General features: G+C 38.9%; 1 protein-coding gene and 1 long non-coding RNA gene across 8 annotated transcripts in view; one reads left to right on the forward strand and one right to left on the reverse strand.

Annotated features, from left to right (window-relative positions):
• Nucleotides 1–11,468, reverse strand: ZNF24 (zinc finger protein 24). 6 transcript variants are annotated; one of them, XR_014018210.1, is made up of 6 exons: nt 11,342–11,468; nt 8,182–8,686; nt 7,793–7,940; nt 3,352–5,159; nt 2,509–2,559; nt 1–135 (listed from the first exon to the last, which is right to left on the reverse strand). XR_014018210.1 is itself a non-coding variant. In XM_081262688.1 (4 exons), exons 2-4 carry the CDS (start codon nt 8,599–8,601, stop codon nt 4,621–4,623), a joined length of 1,107 nt encoding a protein of 368 aa, XP_081118814.1. In that variant the 5' UTR covers nt 8,602–8,686; nt 11,320–11,416; the 3' UTR covers nt 2,576–4,620. The 6 variants fall into 6 exon arrangements, 3 of the variants coding, with proteins under 3 accessions (XP_081118814.1, XP_081118815.1, XP_081118816.1); XR_014018211.1 differs by having other exon boundaries at nt 2,509–2,569; XR_014018209.1 differs by lacking the exon at nt 2,509–2,559.
• Nucleotides 11,369–25,438, forward strand: part of LOC308631458 — a 22,693-nt gene continuing 8,623 nt past the window's right edge. The window contains exons 1-4 of one of the 2 annotated variants that reach the window (XR_014018213.1): nt 11,369–11,503; nt 12,400–12,584; nt 13,134–13,191; nt 24,682–24,972. This is a non-coding gene — a long non-coding RNA (uncharacterized lncRNA). Of the gene's footprint in view, nt 11,504–12,399; nt 12,585–13,133; nt 13,192–24,681; nt 24,973–25,438 lie in introns of those variants that run through there. The other variant, XR_014018212.1, reaches the window with a different exon arrangement.

Consider the following 25,438-nt stretch of genomic DNA (forward strand, 5'->3'; position numbering starts at 1 on the left):
TCTGTGAAGCCTTCTTCCAGTAGTTTTAGCAGTTCTGTTGAGGGCTCTCCTTAGCCTGGCTTAAATTACACACACATTTTTTAACAGCTGCTGCTAGGGAGCTGTGGGACTGAGGAGGCCAGGACACGTGCTCACCTAAGCCACAAGAGAATGGGTTCACCGCAATAAATAAGGGTTGTTATCAGAAGATGGGAAAAAAGATGAACAAATAAAAACAAATGCACACAACCCAATAGGAAAGCAGGTAAAAGAAACGAACAATCCATGGTATAACTATAGATGACTGATAACCACAAAAATAATTCCAACTTCACTATTTATCAGGGAAATGCAAAATAAAGGGCTTTCTTTTTTCTTTTTTGCCCAACATTTAAAGACTATCAAGTATAGGTAAGGCTATGTGGGAAAAGGAGCACTTTCCATACAGTTGGTGAAAATATATTAGTTTTCATGAAGACCTTTTGGAAGGCTAAGGTGGGTCTGTAAGACCGCAAACTTTTAAACCCAACCATCTACCTTACAGGACTCCAACCTAAGGAATTATTCAACACATCCACAAAGATCTGAATGTTTACTTTGGCAATGTAATAGCAGAAGAAAAAAGGGGAAAATAGTTAAATAATGGTATTTTCATAGTTTTAATCCCATTTAACTGTAAAAGAAATTTAAAGACCTCAGTGTCATTTCTGAGATAAAAAAATGAATTTCAGATGTATGATCCTATGTAAAAATAGTGTTTATGAATGGTCACATGGAAATTTATAGAAAGGGGTATTAGAAGGATGTATACTGAACTATGGAAAGTGGAATTTGACTGGAAGCCCTGAAAAAAACAGTCTCTTTGCTCTTATACTTGTGTATCTTTTAAGTTTTGTATAATGAGAAGGTAGTCATTTATACCTTCCTAATTTTAAAAAAAATGGGCAAAAGCAATTCACAATAGGAAAAAAATGCCCAGTAAACATATGAAAAGATGTTAAAGATGTTCCTCCTTGTTAATCAAAGAAAAGAAATAAACAAAACAAACAAAAACCACATTTGCCTATCAGGCAAAAGATTTTAAGGACACAGCATTGGTAGGAGTGTAGGCATACAGTCATTCTTACTACTGAATGGAGTTGTAAACTGGTATAATCTTTTTTTGATTTTTCAAAAATGTCAAATGTGCATTCCCTGATCCAATAAATACACTTCTAGCTATTTGTATTACGGAAATACCCACAAAGGTAACAAAATATATGTATGTACAGGAGTTAACTATGCCTGTTATTTATAAAAAACCTAATAATCCATCAACGTGGGGTTGGTTAACTAAAGAGTATATTCATGCAATGAAATAGTATTCAGCTATAAAAAAATGTCTACATCAGTGTAGAGGGAGGGGGGCAAGTCTTAGTGCAATATATGTAAAATGGGCATATGTACCAACCTCATATGGTTGCTGAGGGTTAAAGAGTTAATCCATGGTAAAGTACTTTAATAGGTGCCTATAGGCAGCAACCCAACCCCCAAGTGTTACCAAATAAAGTATTTTTGCTTAAATATGTATATACCTAAATCTGGAAGAACAACAAATCAAACTGCCATCACTTCTGAGGAAGGCTTTGAAAGGATATGTCCTTTTTAACTTTACATTTCTGTACTACAAAAAAATTTTTTAAAAACATCAATGAGCATCTTGTTTTCACATTTGTTAACCAAAAAACATAAAAATGTAAGATTTATCAACCAAGATTTAACAGCCTTATAGTGAAAACTATCTGTACTTGAGTCCACAGAACTAGATTTGAGTTTTAGTTTTAACTGGAAACATGTAAGTCATGTATCTCTGAATCTTGTTTTCCTAGTCTACAAATCTAGGTGGGATAGGTAATGTCTAATCCAATACTTAGCATGCAGATTATTTCAATACGTGTAACCTCCCCTTCATTTGACACAAATGTAAGACACTGCTAAATGGTCAAGTATCGACTGCTATGAATGTAAAGAGCATAACCTCCAAGAAAACTATAAAACTTAACAGTAACTAGGCAAATGCTCCCAGTACCTAAAGGCTACTGCAAGCCCCTAGTTCACTGCTAACCAAACACATGTTCTGGTTAGGTCACTGCTTGGCACCAATTTACTATGATTTTCTGTATGGGCATAAGTGAAATGTCTGAATGAATCCATAAATCACTAATGAGCTATTCTAAATCAATGTCTAGTTAACCCTAACCAAAGATGGTGAGCACACATCCCATCACATCCTCTCCCTGTGTACCACCATCTGTTTTTTTCCTTATCTAGTTGCTTTCCCCACATGCCTTGCCTTAGAATTTGAACTATGCACAGGTATCAGCTGGCAAAACAAAAACATATTTGCCAAATATAATACTACTTTTTCTGTGCTCTCACAACACCCAACATCTTTGGCATTTCTCACAAATCTACCAAAGGGAAGCTTCCTCAAATATAAGATCTTAGAAAGCACAAAATCCAACTTCTGAGACATCACTCCCTTCTTACCTACTCTGATACAAGAATCCTGTCATCCCAGCAGTCTTCCAAATATGCCACCTAAAACGTACTTGGAAAGAAGCAAGTTATAAATAAATAAATCAACTCAAGATCATTTTATCTCAGAGCAGAGGAGTTTATAGCTTTATTGGACATTGACTTGTTTCCTCTCAGTCACAAGGAAAAAAGACCCCAACAAAAGTCCCTACATTTTCTTGTATAACTTAAAATACATTATATCATTACTACATATTTATACTTCAATAAATCTTAATCTATAAAGCACATTTCTTATAATTGTTATCAGAAAATCTATAAACAAGCTCCATTCTGCCTCACTTCTCCATCGGCTGGCCTTGCATTTATTACTATGCTTTTTATCAGGCTCATGCAAATCATCTTCCCATTTTAAAATTTGATCCAAGCACCAAATACAACCCAAATCTCTGCAACTATGAAATATTTGGATTTGCATGGATCACTTTCCATACAATGATGCCCACTGTAAAAAGCCTTTTCTCATTCAATATTTTAACTTCCAGAGTTTTCCACTAAGCAGTAGAAACACAGTACTTGGAATTCTCAGTCAAGGAGTATATAATCCTACTACTAACAATGTATTACTTTAATACATTTTTTAAAAATGTGTTAAGACTGAAAATTAAAAATAGTTCAATCAATCTGATAGTTAATAAACTAGTTGTTAATAGCCTAGTTGTTTATTTTTAAAGAACAGTCCATTTAACTTAACATGTAGGTACAACCTCAACACTACTAGAGATTGATTTTTTTTTTTTTTTTAAAGAGATTCATAAACCTCCAAACTATGATAAGAATGTATCCTGGACTCACCTCTGAAGAATGCTGGAGAGCTGGCTAGCTCTTTGAGCTGATTCCTCATCCCCCTCCAAATACAACACCCTGGTAAGAGAACTATGGCTCTGGGAATCTCAGAGGTGACATTCCTGGGAATGCTGACAGGGGGAAAGAGGGTAACTACATGAAACAGCTTTATATTAAATCCCCTATGATTTACAGTGGAAGAAACACCTACCAACTTAATGGTAGGATTACAGTACCTAGCACAGTGCCTTGTCGGTAGAAAATGTTTTAATAATAAATGCATGGCTGCTTTGGCCTGGTGTTCAACCCTTTTGTACCAAAGGAATAAAAATACCAAACCTGATACATGATGCCTGTTAGGTAATCATCTGTCTTTAATAAAGATGAAGGCAAAAGAATGATGAATTAGATCTTTTGAGTCTCTTTTCTCAAAAGCCAAGTCAGACCATTAACTTGTGTTTACATTTGCCTTTCAATACTGCCATTTTTAGTGTTAAAATTTCTACCTTAACACTTCTACAATTATTGTTAAACTACTTTTAAATAATAAATGGGAAAATATTTTCATTACTTAACAGGCCCCAATTAAGATACAATGAGCAGTTTGTCAGTTTCCTGTGGGAGATGGACTATACTTAAAATTCCTACATTTCAATGCAGAGATCAAAGTATTTGTATATCTTCCCAACCTAGACATTCCATTCACTTTTTTGAGATTTTATCACCATCACTTATCTGAGATCTTAAGGCTCTTTTTATTTTGATACTTTCAGCCATTCTTTATCTTCTGTTTTCTCAAATGTATATTCTAATTAGGTAAAACAGAAAGATATATTTTTTAAAAAGATGGTTTTGAGTCTTTATAGTTCCTATGTTACCCTTTAAAGTAGAAAGGAATGTATCCTTACAAAGAACATTTCAATGATCAACATAGAAATAAGGTATTTGTCTAGGAAATAAAACTTAAAAGAAAGGGAAAAACAATCAGGTAGTTCATTATTTGGAAAAAATAGAGAATATAAACATCACATGGAGAAATTAGGCATTAACACCTGAATTAAGTTTAAAATTTCAGTTTTTAGGCAGGTATAACACCATTTTTTTCCAAGATAAAATAATAATGGTGAATGAAGACTTTTTTATATTTCCCAGTGGATTTTCTGACAGTCAATAGGGAAAAAAACTATTCTATATCACTTCATGTTTTTAACTGTGTCTTCATTTCTGAAGAAAAAGACCTGAGTGCTGATTTGTGTGTGTGTGTTTGTGTGTGACTTCTTAAACTTTCACAACATTCAGAAGTTTTTCTGCATTGTGTCTTCTCTGATGTCTAAAAAGATTTGAGCTTTGACTATAGGATTTCCCACACTGAACACATTCATAAGGTTTCTCCCCAGTATGGATTCTCTGATGATTAATGAGCCCAGAATTCTGGCTAAAGGCTTTCCCGCATTCAAGACATTTGTAAGGTTTTTCTCCAGTATGGACTCTCTGATGTTGTACGAGGATGGAACTTCTGCTGAATGCCTTCCCACACTCAACACAGCCATAAGGTTTCTCCCCACTGTGGATTCTTTGATGGAGAATAAGAGCTGAGCCTTGACTGAAGTGTTTTCCACATTCATCACATATATGTTGTTTCTTCCGAGAGGGATTTCTCTTTCTTTCAAACCTGCCCTTTGGGAAACAGGTTTCTCCATATTTAAAAATCTGAGGAACACCTATATTGAGAGTACCAGGAACTTCATGAGATTCTACTGCTGAAGGAATTTCCTGTTTTGGAGCTAGTGCTCCATTTTCAGTCCGAGCATCATCATCTGAAACAAAGAGAAAAATGCAAATATGAAATAAAGATAAAATGCACAGCCTATCTGGAGAGAAAAGATGTTCGAAAGAAAAAAAAATTTAAATGAACTAAGAATAAATTGTTTCTGCACATCTATAAACAGCATTCTGATAATTAGTGTTAAGGTTGCTTCCCCCCCAAAAAAATAAGATAAAATGACTAATTATAAAGCTAATGAAGTAACAGCATAACATGATGACATAAAAGGTTCTATTTAAATTAAACACTAATCTAGAGAATAATAAATGGTAGATTCTAAGATAGTTTGGGAGATAGTCAAAATGAAATGGTTAGGTCTAGAAGAAATTTTGTTAGGAAAAAAAAAATGGCCATTAGGAAATCATAATGTTCTTTTAAGAAAAATTAAATCAAGGGCTGGGGTTGTGGCACAGCTCGCCTAGCACATGCGAGGTCCTGGGTTCGATCCTCAGCACCACATAAAAAATAAAGGTATTATATCCATCTACAACTAAAAAATAAATATTTTTTAAAAAATTAAATCAAAACACAAAGGTGTAAATAATAAGTAGTCTGTCATAAAGTAGCTATTTCTGAAAATGAGCAAGGCAGATCATAGCCAAGATTAAATTAAAAGCAGACAACAGATTCTGATAAAAAAAAAAAAAAAAAAAAAGGGTCTGAAGAAGGGTTGAGAGCATCCTATGTTAACTGAAGACAAGGTACTTAAAAATTCAATATACCTTTAACCAATAAGAGGTTTCCTATAAAAGAAACCTGCCCTACTTGGTATCTGTCATGGTATTTAGAAAAACTGTCATTTCTAAGCCTCAGTAAGAGATGTCCAGTGAAAGCAAAGCCTAAATTACCAACAGGAAGTACCATCACCAGGGGCTGGGGATGTGGCTCAAGTGGTAGCACGCTCGCCTGGTATGCATGCGGCCCGGGTTCGATCCTCAGCACCACATACAAAGATGTTGTGTCCACCGAGAACTAATAAATAAATATTAAAAAATTCTCTCTCTCTTTCTCTAAAAAAAAAAAAAAAGAAGAAGAAGTACCATCACCAACCTATAGTCAGAAGTAAGAGTCTATACTGTAAGGATTCCCTAAAACTTCAAGTCTCAAAAAATTATGGTTGATATAGACAGGGTAAGTAGCATCACTCAAAAAAGTGGTCAACAGTATTAGGATCAACAAAGAGATAATAAATCAGGAGAAGAGACGGAGACTCTGACTCTTAAGGGTTTATAGAAGATTAATTAACTAAGGCTTGGAAACTTGAAGAACAGAGAAGTATGAAGATTTCTTCAAGTGTGGACAATGGGGCACAGAAAAAAATCAATGTCCCAAATGTGGAGGAGACTAGAGTGCTGAAATAAGGCTATTAAAAACAGGTAAAAAAATTATTCTAAATTTCACAACAAGGAGAACTTCTCTACTCAAGCAAATGACACGTCCAAAGATCAAGGGCTGTGGTTCTTAAAACATTCTTACACAGAAGAATGTCCCACAAAACATGTACAATTACAGTTTTTTTTTTTTTAGAGAGAATTTTTAATATTTATTTTTTAGTTCTCGGCGGACACAACATCTTTGTTGGTATGTGGTGCTGAGGATCGAACCCGGGTCGCACGCATGCCAGGCGAGCACGCTACCGCTTGAGCCACATCCCCAGCCCTACAATTACAGATTTTCAGCAAACTTGATTTGTTAGCACTGTCCCCTTGGCAAAGGAAACCTGCTCAGACTTCATTCTGTGGCATACCAGAATTATCACCAATTATATCAAGAAATGATCCCCAAAGCAGTTTCAAACAAAATTTCATTTAAACTCATAAATATAAAAGGAAATCCAGCCATTTTAAAAATACACTGGGTTGTATCAAAGTATAAAAAAGTAGGTACATGGCATTCATTGCCAATATAGAGAGAACAAGTGATCTAAGTGAATTATTACAATTGTGGAATTTTAACTTAATTTTCCTGCATTCAGAGATTATAGCTAGAAAGTCTATTTTTGCATAAATACTTAGAAAAAGGAAAGAATTTACCCTAAAAATCATTTTTACAAAAAAGTTTTTTAAAAAATGATTCTAGGTAGCACATTGAGGAAAAAAAGAAGTAGCTAAAAATTTAGAAAACTTCAGTGATATATAATAAACTAAAAGGTAAGAGGCATGAGATAAACTTATTGTAATAGAATTAGATAGGAAACTAAGAGTAAATAGAAAACAGATTCAGATGACAAATAAGCAATACTAAGTATAAAATAGAAGGACCTGGTCTATAGATGGGTGCTAGCTCAGAGTAAGACAAATGCTAGTGTGACATGGGAGGTCTTCAGAAAAGAGGAAGAAAAGGCTGAGATGTCCCAGGGAGCGGGGTGGAAGATTTGAAGTCAGCAATCAAATTTTATCAGAAAAAGAATCCAAGATTTTTTTTTTTTTTTGGTAGTTTTGGGACTCAAAACCCAAGGCCTTGTGTTTGATAGACAAGCACTCTATCACTAAACTACATCCCTGGCCCCCCAAATCAAGGATTTTATAATTTATGTCTGTCCAAGGAGTTGGGTTAAAAGTCCCCCCACAATAAGAACAAGAAAACAGTTCTGGAAAAAAGCCCACACAAAGTTTTGGTCCTTACCACAGTGCCTTAAGGAATGGAGTTCCCAGGATGCCCACTTGAGCTGGTTCTCCACAGCATCAAGCTCAGAACTTGGCAATCCCTGAGCATCTTCTTGAGATACTATCTCCTCTACTAGTACTTCTCTTTTCCGTCGACGGAGAGAAACCTGGAAAGATGATTTTGATTTAGTTGAAAAAGAATTGTTACTAAACACATCCAAGAAAAACCATACAAAATATCTACTGCAGAGGCCCAGATGGCCAAAAGACACAGAAAGAGAGTGGTAAGGAAATATGGAAGAAGGCATAGAAATAATTTTAATTCAATCAAGTGAAATTAACTCAGCAATTGACCAACTGCTATGTCAGTGCTTCTGACCCCAGGAAAAGTGGTGCAAGCAGGCTCACCGGCTGTCCAGGGTCATCTAGTTCACTCTCCAAATCCTCCAGCACGGTCACTGCCTCTTCTCCATTCTCTGGATGATGCTCTCGAACCCAAGTCTGTAGCTCTTTGGGCAGGATAGCAACAAACTGCTCCAGCACCACTAGTTCCAAGATTTGTTCTTTTGTGTGCGTCTCTGGCCTGAGCCACAGACGGCAAAGTTCTCGGAGATGGCTCACTGCTTCACGGGGCCCTGGTGAATCCTGGTATCCAAATTGCCTGAATCGCTGTCGGAAAACCTCTGGATCAGGAAGATGATTCCAGGTGATACTTGATCCCTCTTCACCATCAGGATCCTCTTCCAACTTCACTCTGAGAATTTTTTCCTCTTCATCTGGAGTTGGGATGATAAGTATTGAATCTTCTTCCACTGACTGTGCAGACATCCTGATTTGTAATACTTCAAGAAAAGACAATAAAGGCAGGATAAAATCCTCAAAAAAAAATGTCCTGTTTTCTTCACAGGTACTCCTGAGGCACAAGAAAGAAAAACACATGTGACCAAATATACTAAGAATTTGGATTTATACTGATAAATAAAAAATATTTGTTCTTTTACTGGATTAAAAATTCCAATCAAAAACCTACACCAGGCCTGGGGTTGTGGCTCAGTGGTAGAGCACATGCAGAGCATGTGTGAGGCACTGGGTTCAATTCTCAGCACCACATAAAAATAAATAAAGGTTCATCATCAACAAGAGCAATAAAAAGCATATACCAGAGTCAGCAAAACTACAGATCGAAACCAAATCTAGCTTGATATCTAGAGGGGAGCCGTCTCGGACCTGGCAATAGAAATAAGGTAACTGAGTCTGTGTTACCTTATTTCTATTGCCAGGTCCAAGACAGCTCCCCTCTCTGGTTCCCTCCTCTAACCGCCCAGCAGGGCAGCAAGGATTGCTCGGGGGTAGCAGGAGAGAGAGAGAGTGAACACGCTGGGGAGTAGCCTTTTATTGGGGAACAAGAGATTCAGGGGAGAATTCCATCCAATGAAGGTTGAGGGGGGGCTGCACTCCAAGGTCAGGGTCAGTGATTGGGTCCCCGGCGTCAGTGGTCAGGCACACCCCCACAGGGATGGGCTCTCTCATCAGGAAAGGGCCAGGAAAGCTTCACACAGCCAAAGCGCCTCAGGCCCTTAAGGGGAGTCACCCAATCACGTGTTAGAATGGCTTCCCACAATGCCTGTTTTCATAACACATCAGAAAAGTCTGAAATTTTTTGGTGGTTGAAAAAATATTGCATGATGTGAAAATGTAAATTTAAAATGTCTATATCCATAAATTGTTTTATTTGTTCATGGTTCATACTACAATGGCAGAATTAAGTAGTTTCAACACAGACGATATGACCTAAAAACCTTAATTTTTATTATCTGGTCCTTTACAGAAAAACCTTGCCAGACTATGACCTACGAAGTTGACAAACCCTATTTCAACAATCAAACGAATCCGAGCAAGAACTGGTCTATGTCAGGGTCTTCTAAATGTGCTTGATCTTGGAACACATTATGTACAATTTAGGGCTGGTGTTCCCTGACTTAATTGAGTCAACTCAAAAGTAACTGCTTTTTTAATTTTATTTTATTTTGTGTGGTGCCATGGTCAAGATGCTCTCAAATGTGCTTACTGAGCTGAGTTACATGCACACCCATACTGCTTTTTAATTATCTACTTTTAAAAGATATTGAAGAACTCTGTGGAATTAAAATATAGGGTGAAAAAATGTTACTTGCTCAGTAACAGATCACATAAACTGGAAAAAATGCTATTTTGCATAGTAACATGCAAATATTATTCATTCACCATACCATAAATACATTTAAATTTATAATGACAGGCATTAAACAGCAAATTCTGTTAAGAAAAGGCATTCTCAAAAGCTGGGCATGGTGGGGCAAGCCCGAAATCCCAGCAGCTCAGGAGGCTGTGAGCTCAATGCCAGCCTCAGCAAGTCCCTAAGCAACTCAGTGAGACCCTATCTCTAAATAAAAATATTTAAAAAGGCTGGGCATGTGGCTCAGTGGTTAAGGGGACCTGGGTTCAATCCCCAGTATCAAAAAATAATAATAACAAAAAGAAAACAACAAAGAAAAGACATTCTCAGAACCACTTTAACTTCTTGCAGTAGTTCAGTCTCTTATACTGGATGACTCAGTTTTCCCAGCTTCTAACTTCAGGGAATCTTTGTGCTACTTTCTGATCCCTTACTTAGTATTTGCATAGTCATGCGGAGGCCACGAATTGAGAATGAGCCATAGAGTTACTACAAGCTCCAGAATATAAAAGCTGTAACTTACAAAAACAACTTTGTAACTGATCAAGACGAAGAGTAAGAATCCGAAAATGCTTTATCCAGCAGGTAATACACACGGGTTTAAATACTCTGGATGTGGTGGTCTTACCAGCAGTCTAGCCAAAAGATTTACTCATCCCTATCCCAGGATCCGACCTTACCAATGGCTCAAGCATTTCTATATAAGAGAAATTTATTTTCCTTTTATGCTACATAGCACTCGGCTCGTGGGGCACGCGGAGAGCTGGGAGGCAGGCCTCGAGTCAGTAGTGTTTGGACGGGTGACTGATCCCAGGTGATCTTGCCTCAATCCTGCAGAGACTCGCTGTGTATACCAGCTTCGTCCCGAAGTCCTCCAGCCCCTCCTCCCAGCACTGCGAGCCGCGACCACAGACGACCAGAGGCCAACAAGTCACCACCGCCTCGAATCCACGGCATTTCCGCCCGCGGCGAGCGGAACTACCAGTCCCGGCAGCCCCCGCGCAAGGCCCGCCCAGTCTCCACCTCCGCCGAGATAACTCCCAGAAGCCTCTGCGAGACGCCAGGGCCTCGAAATAGAACAAAACCGGCAGGTGGGGGAGGGGGAAAACGAGGGTTTCGGAGGGCAGAAGAAACGTAGAACTCCCGACGGATGCCTAAGGCTCGGGCGGGCCTCCCGCTGACCCCTTCCCGCCCCTCAACTGCTAGGCGCGGAGACCATGGCCCTTTCTCCGCGCCTCTTGGGAAGCTGAGAAAGGTTCCCGCCAGCTTCCTCGCCGGTTTCTGCTAAAAGGTCCGCAGACCGTAGCCCGGCGTCCCCCTCCTCCTCATACCCTTCCCTCAACTCGCGCAAACCTCTGGCTCAGGAACCGCAGCAGCTTCGCTGTCCAAGGCAGACGCAGAAACGCCGCTTACAAGCCGTTTCCCAGAAGCCCCCGGAGCGGACTCCTTCCGGTCTGCAGGCACGAGGAGGCGGAGAGAGGCAAAGCCCCGCGTTGCCATGGAGATGCACTCCAGGTTGGGGGAGGGCGGCCTAACGACAATGACCGCATTGAGGCTGCGCTTGGCCCGGCGCCTCTGCTGGAATGGCCCAGCATTCTGTTCCGTTTTTTAAAAAAAAAGGAAAAGGGGGAATGCTGCCGTTAAGATAGTCTTTTCAGTTTCACAAGCCCTTTCATGCATTATATCATGTGAGTAATCCCCTGGAAGAGTAAAAGTCAGTATTTATGAAAGCTTACGACATGATGCTGGCTACTGTCCCTGTGCTATACATGCACTGTTTTGTTTTGTTTTTTCTCAAAACTTCTATGATGTAGGAACTTTTATTATGCCCATTTCAGGCTAAGTGAGGCACAAATAATTTGCCAAGAGCTACTAACTCTTACGTGGAAATCAAGATTTGAAACCAAGACATGGCCCAAACCTTTGGCTCACACCAGCTATGTCACAGAGTTTTATTATGACCAATTTATGTATGTATATCAGAAGCAAAATGAGGCAGGTTGAGTTTTAGCAATGATATTGAATAAGAATATCAATGGTCGGTCTTATTCAGTAGTCATATTGAGCACCACCACAGCCTATTTCAAATATAACAGACTTGAGGCTCACCTATGGGAATACCTCCAGTCAATTACTTCCTTGGGAAGGTGGGGGACAGGGGTGGAACCCAGATGGAAATTCCAGGAAGGAATGTGGGAGTGAATCCGCATGGAAAGGAAGACAATAGCCATAATACTTTTCAATGCCTGTTTAACATATTTTTTGCTGCATGCTCTAGCCAGAACTATATATAAACTCCTAACCTGACACACCAAAATGGGTTTTTCTGCTGTCAGGCCACCTTCCATGTGGCAGGAGTTCTCTCTCTTCTTGTTTAACTAAATCCTGCTCCATTTACTCTTCCCTTCCAGGATTGTGGACTTTATTCTTCAAAATTTAGGAGACAAGAACCCAGAGGAAATTGGCCAAGTGGGAAACAGTTTCATCTCAAAACTCCAGTTTAAGGTCGCAGTGAATTTGCAGAATGCGTGAGCATCTGACTTCAGCCTGGATATTTTGTGCCAAAAAACAGTTGTAGACATAATCATTTAAAAACGTAAGTCAGAACACTTCATTCCCCTTTAAAGTCCTCCAATGGATCTTAGCTACTTTAAGTATAACATAAAAATTCCTTACATTGACCTGCAAGATCTTCTGTAGTTTGTTACCTCTCTGACCAAAGCTTTTCGGCTCAATGTAGCCTAGGAGCTTCAGCCTCACTGCCAGCCTTTCTTCCTAGAAGCCTCCACATCCTTCATAGCACTATTTAGAGGTAATCTCATTTATTTATTTACCTGTTTTGTTTTTGCCTGTAAGTCCTCGGTAGAGACAGGAACTTCTACTGCCTTGTTTACCACAGTATCCCCACCCAGTCCCAGGATGCTGACTGCCTGGTACATACAGAACTCGGTAAACTTTTGTTGAATAAATGAATGAATTGTGGGCTGGTCAGATTGCTGCCTTTGATGTCAGGCATCAGAAACCACACAAGAGAGCCCTGCTGTTTAAGATCTTTTGTTAGAAGCCTAAGTCCAGCCTTCCAGAAACATTCCAAAAATCTCAGAATTCTTTTTTTTCTTCTTCTTCTTCTTCTTTTTTGTCCCAGTCAGGAAAGTACCCTCTGAAAAGTGCCCTTAGCCTCTCTCAGATTTACGAATAAAAGGGTAAGTGAGTGAGCAGCCAATGGCATAGCACTACTATTCACTCTGACCACAGCTCATCCTCCCATAACCCCTGCTAACTGTCTTGTAGGAGGCTGCAGAAATCCAGCTTTTTAACTCTCCTTCTTGGCTACTGTCTCCATCCAGCTTGGCTGCACTTTCCAACCTTTCCCTCTTTTGTGACTATGCAAGATATTTTTATTCTGTTTTGTTTTACTTTGTTTTTACATATGATTAACATTGGAAAGCAAAAGTATAAATATCAAATAAAAATGTTTGCAGAAGCTAAAAGTATTGCAAAATTTTACAAAAGCCTTTCCTAATTCTTTCTAAAATAGTAAATTGAAACCAGAATGACGCTTTCTTCACTAAGTTACTCTTTTGAAGATGGGGACCAACAACACCCACTTTGAAATACCATCCTTCTAAGCTCCATTGTGTCAAATGTTTCCTGAATGGTGGCCCTTGTTAACATCTTATAGCTCTAGTCAAGATAGAGCATTGTGTTCCTCTTGGCAGCCTGAGCATAGGGAACAGCTCCATACCAGTGCTGACAAATCCACACAGGCCACCAAGGCAAGGCTTGAACCACAGCTAATCTGAGTCTTGGCAAAACACCCTGTGGTCATGAGAGCCTGGGAGGCTTGTGAGCAGCTACTACAAGGCCATTTCCCTCCCAGCTCCCTGTCTTTCAAGGAGACTGTTAGGAGGCCATTTCTTATGCTTCCTGGGTTCTAGTGAGTCTTCTGTCTCACCCCCTAACAGTACAGTGGTAGGCTATTAAATGTTTAGCTGCAACAGCATTTGCCCTTCAGCAACAAAGTTTCCATAACTCATTTTGCCCCCTTTATTTTGCTGTCATCATTTGAGTTCATGAGACAGAAGCTCAGGGAGGACTGGCACCTTTGACTACTTTTGCTTCCATTGTCTATATAATAATCTAAGTCTAAAAATGCTCATTTCTTTACCACTAAATCTTTTAACCTTGCCAGGTCTTGATACCAAACATCTCATTCATTCATTAATGATAAATCAAACAAACAAAAAAGTTAGATACTACCTGGTTGCCAGAGAGTTAGAAATAAAGAAAATGAGTTATGATTCTTTCTTTGAACATGACCATCTTGTTCAGGAGATAGACAAGAAAACAAATATCTACAAGGCAGTGTAGAAGTGTGACAATAGAGAAGAACAGAATACCACCAGGGGTGCTTTTTTTTTTTTTTTTTTTAAGAGAGAGTGAGACAGGAGAGAGAGAGAGAGAGAATTTTTAATATTTATTTTTTAGTTCTCGGCGGACACAACATCTTTGTTGGTATGTGGTGCTGAGGATAGAACCTGGGCCGCGTGCATGCCAGGCGAGCGCGCTACCGCTTGAGCCACATCCCCAGCCCCACCAGGGGTGCTTTCATATGAATTATTATGCCCAGAAAAGGCAGACACCCCTAGATAGTGGAGGGGAAACAAGAAAAGTTTTCCCATTGTTAGGAAAGCACAGACCTTCTGGTTTGGTGTTATCAGATTCTACCCAAAACAATCTTTCCTTGGCTTTTCTCTAAAAATTAATTTGGAACTCTCAATCTTTCAGCTTACTCTTGTGTTGGAGAAACCAAACCTGATTATAAATGGAATTATATGAACATTATAATAAAGAACCAGTGGCTGGGGAAAGGGTTAATTTCTCCCCCAACCCTAAACCAGCTTCTCTGCAGGGAACCTAATTAACCTTGGGTCCCTATCTATTGGGTTGTAAATAGCTATAGGTAGGAAGCCTGAGGACTCTCTCGATATGTAAACATCCCTGTGACAAGCTTCAAGACCAGAGACAATGGATACCTGTGAAGTTTCTTCTTAAGCTTTGTAAATCTTTTAGGAGTGTAGCTACATCAATTAATTACTATTATAAATTAATTTATAATAGTATAAATTTATAAATTTTAAGTCACCATGACAGTTAACTGCTGTCTAAACTGTAACTTTAGTTTTTAGAATTATAGCTCTTGGGCTGGGATTGATGCTCAGTGGTGGAGCACTCCCCTAGCATGGGCAGGACCCGGGTTTGATCCTCAGCACCACATAAAAAAAATAAAGGCATTGTGTTGTGTCCATCTACACCTAAAAAAAATAAATATTTTAAAAAAGAGAATACCCTGGAAAAATAGGGTCCTCTTTTAAAATATCTATATTCTATATCTATATCTATCTTAGGGAGATAAACTCAAGTCATCTTTAGTTATTGTGACCTGTGGAAAAGGACACTTCATGATAACACAAATGTTTTACTGTCTCTGTCCTGCACCTGTGAACTACTTATCGTAAAATTTCTGCATAAGATCCTTCATCATGAAAGTCAAGAATTATAACCTACCATTGTTGTAATGGTTAAGGAATGATGCCGAATTTCCTATAAAGAGCCCATGTGACCTAGCTCAAGGCCCAGAACTTCACAGCACTAGCTCATCTGGGTCCAATGGGACATAAATAAGCCTGGGTTCTCCAACCCTCCTAGTTGTGCTTGGTCTTTTGCTGAGTGCAGTTTCCATAACAGTCTTCCATTTGAGCCAATAAGTGCAGTGATGCCAGGAATCTTTGGATTACAAGTGATTTGAAAACCCAACACTGGCAGACATTAGCTTCCTACATAAAGCCCACCTCCTTACTTCTAGGACATCCTGATATTTTGGATTTATGCAGGCAGGCAATAATATGCCCAGCCATAGGCAACAACTGTGATTAAGCTAAGATATTCGTAACCATCCTTTTTCCTTTTGCTTTTCCACTTTGCCTTCCTGGCAGCTAAAAACAGCCATATTATTTAGTTCTAGTCAATGAAATGTATGAGGGAGTAGTTCTCTTCTTCCTAAAAAGTTATCCAACTCATTTAAGCTGTCAAAGTTGTTGGTATAAAGTTGTTCACATTTCCTTAACATCCTTTTAATGTCTGTAAGACCAATAGTGTGCCTCCTCATTTGTTCCTGAAATTGGCAATTTCTGTAGTTTCTGGTTTTTCTTTCTTGATCAGCTTTGCTTAAGATTTATGAACTTTTATCAGTCTTTATAGAATTAACTTTTAGCTTTGTTTGTTTTCTTTGTGGAATTTTGCTCTTTTAAAAAGATAACATACAGTAAATTTGGGGTGTGTGTGTGTGTGTGTGTGTGTGTGTGTATGTGTGAGTGTGTGTTTGGCATCTAGTTCTGTGAGTTTTAAGACATTCATAGAATTATGAAATTATAAATGATACAAAATAGTTCCATCTCTATAAAACTCTAGAAAGGATATCTGTTTAGGGTATTCACACCTTTCCTATGTCCCTAACCCATGCCAGCCATTGATTTGCTATCTATCACAATAGTTTTGACTTGTCCAGATGTAAGTATGAAATCTCTTAAGACTAGTTTCTTTTATTCAGCACAGTGCTTTTGAGAATTATCTTTATTGTATGAATCAATATTTTATTGCTGATTACTATCTACTTATATGTACTAAAGTTGCTTATCCATTCAACCCCAGAAGGACTTTTAGGTCATTTCTGGATTTTTGCAATTATGAATAAAGTCACTATAAACACTGGCAATAAATAAGTGGTATATTCTGCCCCAAGGTCTGACACTCCACCCCCCAGTACCCTCTCCCCCGAACTCATCCATGTTCCTGGATTTGGTTGGGCCATACAGGTTGCTGCCTGTATCTTTATTCAAAGCAAGTGGTGGTGGGGTAAGCACTAGCCAACTGGTCACTGGGGATCAAACCTGGGGCCTTGTGTCCCTAGCCTCTTGTCAAGAGATCGTGAAGCTGTGGATTCTTATCTAAAAGAAAAAAAAAATTCTCTAAAAGACTGAGTTGGGACTCCTAGAATCTAAGCTGGCAATAAAAGGACGAGGTGATATATATATCAGGAAAAAATAAGATGTGATGCTTCTTACCCACGAGCATTAACAAAGTGATTTCTATTTACTAAACAAATTTTCTAAAAGCAGGAGCCTAGCTAGGCAAGGTGGCCCACACCTGGAATCCCAGCAGCTCAGGAGTCTGGGGCAGAAGGATCAAAGTTCAAAAGCTGGCCTCAGCACTTTGTGAGCCCCTAAGCGACTCATTGAGACCTTGTCTCTAAATAAAATATAAAAAAGGGCTGGGGATGTGGCTCAGTGGTTAAGCGTTCCTGGGTTAAGTCCTCAGTATTAAAAAATTAAAAAAAATAAAAGCTTGAGGCATTGTTGGGGACCATGTTTGTTGTAAAAGTGATTAAAACAGGTGATGCATTTGTACCCGGAGAAAGAAATGTTATTACCTAAGGAAAATAAAAGGAGACACAGAGATAAGATGCAGAGGCAGAAAAGGGAAAGAAAGAGTGGCTGCCTCTCCAATCAGCCGTGTTTATTTATCTCAAACATCACATAACTCGTTAGTACCATGACTACATTATTATTTAGTATTCCTTTAATCCCAGGTGCTAGATACTCAGTCAGGGCTGATTAAGACAGCCCCCTTTTTTCTAAGGATATTACCATAGTGACTAGATACTGCACCTGTATAGTTATATTGCTAGCTTCAAGGAGAAACTGCTGGGCATTCCAAGCGTGGGAAACAATGCCTGTTACACAGCTCCCCTTCCCACCCCTGGGAGTTTGCTCACCAGAGGGACCTGTACATTTCACTGTCAGAATACCTGCAAGATTCTATATTCTGAAGATCTGTGTGCCTGAGATGAAGGTCGACACTGATAAGGCTCCAACAAATAGTTTCTTTGTGAAGAACATTGCCATAGCAGCCAGGCATCCTGTTTTTTGCACAGGAGTTTCCCAGCAGCCAGGCATTCCATGTCTTTGCCCAGAAACTCCTTAGAAGACAGGCATTCTGTGTCTTTTCACAGAAACTTCCTAGTCACCAAGCATGCCACAATCACAAAGTTTATCAGAGACCCCAATCCCAAACACAGAACTCCTACAATCATGAGCCACCAGACAAGAATGGACTGCATGTGTCTGTGAAATTGTCTGATGAGATATGGCTACCTCAGTTGGGAGAAAATTGGCCTTAAAGCTAATCTCAAAAATGTTCCTGGATTTGGTTGGGCCATGCAGACTGCTGCCTATATCTTTATCAAAGCAAGTGAAAGGATGACAAAGCCATTTTGAAGATATGCTTGATTATTTTTGTGATATCCATGAACTACTTCAGTTCCTCATATTCCTAGAAGGGATTGATTTCACAGAAAACAGCAAAGCTCAAAGTAATGATTTTGCTAAAAATAATGGACTTCAGAAATATAAATATGTCTCACAGCCAAGAGCTACAGGCTTTGCTTTTGTAGCAGACCATCCAAGAGAAGGTAAGAATCTTGATGCTATCCTTGACCTCACTGCAGCATATCACAACATTCCTCAAACAGAGAGATGCCTCCTCCATGGGAACTTCCCCAAGAAAATCCACTTTCATGTCCACTGACATAAAATATGTTGTATGTCCAAGAAGAACCTTCATCCATATTACTAAAAGCATTATACATATTCAATGCAATTCCCATGAAAATACCAGTGGCATTCCTCACAGAACTAAAAACACAGTTCTAAAATTCATTTGGAAGAACGAGAGATGCAGAATAGCCAAATAATCCGAAACTAGAAGAGTAATGTTGCAGGCATCACAATATCAAACCTTATACCAATCAGAGCTATAATAATAATAATACTAAAAAGCATGGTATTGGGTGCTGGGGATATAGCTCAGTTGGTAGAGTGCTTGCCTTACACGCACAGGACCCTGGGTTCAATCCCCAGCACCATACACACACACACGTGCGCGCGCGCGCGCGCGCACACACACACACACACACACACACACAAAGCATGGTATTGACACCAAAACAGACATGAAAACCAGTGGAATAGAATTGAAGACACAGAGACAAAAATCCACATCGATATTTGACAAGGTGCCAAAAACAAACCTTGGAGAAATGGTACTAGGAAAACTGAATATCCATGTGTAGAGAAATGAAACTTGACCCCTATCTCTCCCTTTGCACAAAAATCAACTCAAAGTGGATCAAGCCATAGGATTCAGACCAGAAACTCTGCCATTGTTAGAAGAAAATGTAGGCTCAATACTCCAACATATTGGCACAGGAATTGACTCCTTTAGCAAGACTCCTAGAGCACAAGAAGTGAAACCAAGAATTAATAAGTAGGAGGTCATCAAATTAAAATGCTGTACAGAAAATGAAACAATTAAGAGAATGAGGAGAGAACCTACAGAATGGGAGAAAATCTTTGAAAACCTACTTTTCAGTCAGGGGATTAGTATCCAGAATATACAAAGAACTCAAAAAACTTAACATACATGCACACACACACACACACTCACACAAAAACCTAACTCAAAAGAATAAATACAAGTATCCAACAAATATATGAAAAAAACGTTGAACATCTCTAGCAATCAGGAAATTGCAAACCAAAACTACATTGAAATTTCATCTTACTCCAGTCAGAAGGGTAATTATCAAGAATACAAATGAAGGGGTTGGGGATGTGGCTCAAGCGGTAGCGCGCTCGTCTGGCGTGCGTGCGGCCAGGGTTCGATCCTCAGCACCACATACAAAGATGTTGTGCCCGCCAGTAACTAAAAAATAAATACTAAAAAAAAAAAAAAAAAGAATTTAGTTAAAAAAAAAAAGAATACAAATGAAGATGTGAGGACAATATGGCTGTGACATCTGTCACCCCCTTGATCACCAGGGTTGATTGGGCTGATCTGGCTGGTTAGGCTGTGTCCCTCACCTCTCCATGTGCATCCCTCCCAAAGCTGTGCACTTGATCGAAGAGGATGAACTTCCCCAATAGAGGAGGGCGGGTCCCCTGCTAGAACCTCCAAACAAGTTCTCAAGAATACAAATGATAGGGCTGGGGATATAGCTCAGTTGGTAGAGTGCTTCCCTTGCATGCACAGGCCCTGGGCTCAATTCTTGGCACCACTACCACACACATACACAGACACACAGACACATACACACACACACACACACACACACACACACACACACACGGTAATAAATACTGGTGAGGATATGGGGGGGAAGTAAATTTATACATTTTTGGTGGGTCTGCAAATTAGTACAACCACTCTGGAAAGCAGTATGGAGATTCCTCAAAAAAAACAAGGAATGGAACCACAATATGACTCAGCTATCCCATTCTTTGGTATACATGCAAAAGATCTAAAATCAGCATATTCTAGGGATACAGCCACATCAATGTTTATAGCAGTGTAATTCACAATAACCAAGTTATGGAAGCAGCCCAGACGTCTGTCAACAGATGAATGGATTTTAAAAAATGTGGTACATATACACAATGGAGTTTTAGTCAGTCATAAAGAAGAATGAAACTATGGCATTTGCTGCTAAATGAATGGAACTGGAGAGCATCATGCCAAGTAAAATAAACCAGAATCAGAATGTCAAGGATCTAATGTCTTCTCTCATATGCAGAAGCTGAACCAAAATAAGGGGGCAAAAGAAGAGGGAAATTTCATAAAAATAGAAGAGAGATCAATGAAGTAGATAAAGGGGATTGAGGAGAAGGGAGGAGGGATGGGAAAAGGAGGAATGGCGGAATGAAACTGATCAGACTATCCTATGCACAAATATGAATATACCATGGTGAATTTCACCTTTATGTATATCTATAATGTACTATTTAAAAAAAAAAACCCTGTAAATAAATAGAAGAAAGACCAGCAGAGTGGAGGAAAGGGAACAAGGGAGGGTGAAGAGGAGAGAAAGCACAAGTACTGGGGACTAAATTGGATAAATTATACTCCATGCTTGTATAATTAGGTCAAAATTAATCCCAATAGTATTTGTAACTATAATGTACTAATAACAATTTTTAAATAAAAATTTTATTATTTTAACCCTTCCCCCCTTTTTTTGGCAGTTCTAGGGATTGAGCCCAGAGCTTTCTGCATGCTAGACAAGCATTTTATCAATGAACCACACTTCCAGTCCCATTTTAACAATTTTTAAGTGAATGATTCAGTGGTATTAACTACATTCACAATGTTATATAGTCATCACCACTATATAGTTCAAGAACTTTTTCATCACTCTAATCAGAAACTCTATATCCATTAAATAGCTCCCATTCTCCCTTCTGTCCAGCATGTCGTGACCCCATTCTACTTTAGGTCTCTATGAATTTGTCTATTCTAGATGCTTCATATGAGAGAAATCACATATTTGTCTTTTCTTGTCAAGTTTATTTCACTTAGCATGTTTTCAAGGTTCATCCTCATTGTAACATGTTTTCAGAATTTCATTGTTTTTAAAGGCTAAATAATATCCCACTATACACATATAATACATTTTGTTTTTCTCTTTATCCATAGATGAGAATTTGGGTTGTTTCTTTAGGGTATTGTGAGTACTGCTGTTATGAACATTGGTGTATTAGTATCTGTTTAAGATTCTGCTTTCAATTCTTTTGGGTATATCTAGGGGTAGAATTGCTGAATCGTGTGTTAATTATGTTTAACATTTTGAGGAACTACCAACTGTTTTCTACAGTGGCTGCTCCATTTTAAATTTCCATCAAAAAATTCAATTTCTCCATATCCTTGCCAACATGTATTTTCTTTTGTTTTTGACAATAGCCTTCCTTCTGAGCTTCTGAGTGATAGCCTTCCTTCTGAGTGTGAAATGGTACTTCATTGTGGTTTTTGATTTGCATTGCCTTAAAGATTAGTGATGTTGAGCATCTTTCATTTGGTGCTGGTCATTTATCAGTTATATATATATATATATATATATATAATTTTTTTTTGGAGAAATATCTATGTCCTTTGCCCATTTTTAAAATTGTCTGTTTTATTGTTGAGTTGAAGGAGGTCTTCATGTATTCTGAATATTAATCCTTATCAGATATATGATTTTCAAATATTTTTATTCCACAAGCATTTGAGTGTCTATTATGGGTTATATTCTAAACCAGATGCTTGGGAAATAACAGTGAATGAGGCAACTCATGCTTTCAAGAAGCATAAGTAATGGGGCCCAAACAGAAACAGATAGAGTGTCCTTTTAGGACTAAAGTTATACATAAATTATAACTTTATAGCCTAAAGTTATACATAAAGTTTGCTTCTCAAACATGCAAAGGAAAATGTAGCTTCTTTTTTTAAAAAAAATAACTGATGTTTTTTGCTTTTTGAATCTCTATTCTATTAAGGGTTCCAGCAGTGAAAGAGTTGAATTAAATTACTCAGTCCATTTGAGTTTGACTCCTATCTTGACTCTTTCTGTCTCTGCTTCTCCCTGCCCTCTGGAGGCTTGAGAAGAGGGCTTCATTCCTCATGGTGAGGTAGTGCTATGGATTGGATCTTCTCTGGTATTGATGCTGGCCAGCTGGTCTGCTGTGGTGTTTGCTCACCACAGCAGCCACAAGTGGTCTGTTCTTTTGACTGGGCTGAGAGCCAGTATCCTTTCTTGCTGATTTGCCTGACACTTTGTTCTAGAAAGAGCTATAGATCCTCTCTAAGCTCTGGCTCAGACACAGTTGGTTGTGGCCAGCTCTTAGCTACAGGATCCACAAGCTCACTCTGCACAACTATTCCAACTCCCCCAGCTATATAGCTAGCCAATTTCTATGTTCCCCAGTGGGCACAGGAAGCTGCTATACCTCTTCCAACCTCGTAGAGGCCCTTTGTCTAACACTACATTGCCATTTTTATAGACATCCAGTATTGGAGCACAGGCAACCTATTCAACATTTGTCCTTCCAATGCACTCAATGGCAAGTAAGAACAACCCTGCCTCTTTTCAGGTTCTCCCTCAACCCTCTCCACAATTTCTGAAGGACCCCTTTGTCTGATCCCATTATTGTTTCACCTATTCCCAGGACTAGGAGGGCATTTAAAACTTTCTTTTTTGCTGCCTCATGACTTCTTCCTTCCCAAAGTGTCACTCATTTTCCTCCTCTTTCATGGGGCCATATTCACAGTTTAATATTTTAAAAATATTTTCTTTCATGTGATAAATATAAAGCCAGATTAGACTGCTATGGGATCCATAGCAGAGTGGTGCTGTTCCTCAACCTACTCCTGGGCTGTTAGAGAAGGCTTCCTGGAGGAAGTGGCACTTTAATGAGAACATGAGGAATACAAGGGGGTGTGATGACATGTGGAAGCTGTCTAGAAGTTCAAAAAAGACACATTAAAGGTACAGAGTCAGGAGAAGGACTTCTGATCATTCAAAATAGCTGTAGCATGAAAGAAGCCAATGGCAAGAGAGAAAATTGTAAGTGCCATTGTATTCAGATCATAAAAAACCTCAAAAACTCATAAAGCAGGTCTCACTCTATCCTAAAAGCAGTGGGAAACCCACTTTTTTAAGCAAGAAAGAACATGATACCATTTGTGCTTTAGAAAGATTATTCTGGTAGAAAGAGATGAATGCATATGAAGAGGGAAAAATCAAGAACCATTAAGTGTCCCCTCACTCAGAGACTAGCTACCACCTTGATTTTGCAGATATATGCTGGAAAAGTTTAAGTTGGAGGGAGATCACAACAGCATTTTTAAATGTTGAAGTGATGGATCCTAAAGGAAGACAGTGGGTAAAGAAGCAGAAGAGAGAGAACAAGCAGTGGCAGCCAAAGCTCTATGGACTGGTGTTATGGTTTAGCTGTGATGTGTCCTTCAAAAATTTATATGTGAAACAATACAAAAAAGTGTAGAGGTAAAATAATGGGTGAGAGTCTTAATGCATTAATCCCCTGATAGGGATTAACTGGGTGGTAACCATAGGCAGGTAGGGTGTGGCTGTGGTAGGTGGGTTACTGGGATATAGCTTTGGGTTATATATTTTGTCCTTGGTGAGAGGAAAACTCCCTGCTTCCTGGTGGCCATGTCCTGAACTACTTTCCTCCACTACTCTCTTCTGCTATGATGTTCTGTCACACTTCTTGCCCAGAGCAATGGAGTTGGTTGTCCACGGACTGAGACCTCTGAAACCATGAGCCTCCAAATAAACTTTTCCCCCTCTAAAATTGTTCTTTTTAGGCTTTGTCATGGCAACAGAAAAGGTGACTAAAATACATGGGAAGGAAGGGTAAGGATCAAAGGAGATAGCTCTCTTTTATCCTGAGAGAAAGGAGAGAGGAAAAATGGGTAGAGTATAAATAAGTTGGAAAATTTAGTGGCAGGAGATTGTTAGGGTTCTCATCATTTTTTTCTATAATGCAGTAGTCAAAAGCATAGTCATCTGCCTATAAAGAGGAAGGAATCAATGGGTCAGTGTGGCTAATACTGCTAACTGACCTGACCTGAGTCTCAGTCCAAATTCCCCTTGGCCCTGTTGCTTTCCCTCTAGAGGCTGAACAGGCAATAAAGAAACATAAGCAGAATTTGCTAGGGTTTCTTGGAAACTTTTGTTCCTCCTAATCAAGGATATGGGCATGACCAGCACCCCCTCCTTCTTCCTGTCTTGACTCCAGATGTACTTCCTGGAGCTTGGACAGCTCTAAAACCCAAGAAAATAAGCATGAGAGAAGAGCCAAAAGGACCAGACCAATCACTGTCTCGCTGCTGTTGAGAACCAGCAGCAACTCACCTTCTGAATTTCAGGTTGTAAACTTCTGTTTAAGCCACCAAAGATGGATTTTGCATCTGCAGGCATTCCAAACTAATACAGAAAGATGAATAAAAGTAATGAACATCTGACTTGGTCTCTGAAGACAACAGAAGAGAAGTAAAGACAGAACATAGGATTTTTGGTAATATTAATGGTCCAGGTAAAGTAATATTTGTAAAACATTGCCAGTTTCATTTTGGAGTACTTATTATCCCCGAAAATGAATCAATCTAATGAGGATGCTAATAGCATGCTAATCTTTATCAACTTTAGTCTAAGTCATAGTAATTTTCTTTTTAGACAAACTAGTTCTATCTACTTATTAGGAGAGACTTATACAAGTGCAAAATGATTCCAAGTGCCCATTAATATTCTCTAAAGATTTATCATATACTTAGATAATATGAGTTACATTACTTTATGGTGTTTAATTTCAGATTATTTACAATAAGGAGAATACAATCTTTGAAAGTATTACAGATGCTTCTCTCAGAATACTTGATTTAAAACCTGCCACATTATTCATGTAGAATCTAAAAAACTCTTTCCACAAGTAAGCAGCAATCCACAAAACATATATCTCTGAAGTATTGTTGCATAATAAAAGGCTTATTCCTCTC

The sequence above is a fragment of the Spermophilus citellus genome (genome assembly GCF_964194105.1).
Source record: "Spermophilus citellus genome assembly, chromosome: 12".
Lineage (NCBI taxonomy): Eukaryota > Metazoa > Chordata > Mammalia > Rodentia > Sciuridae > Spermophilus > Spermophilus citellus.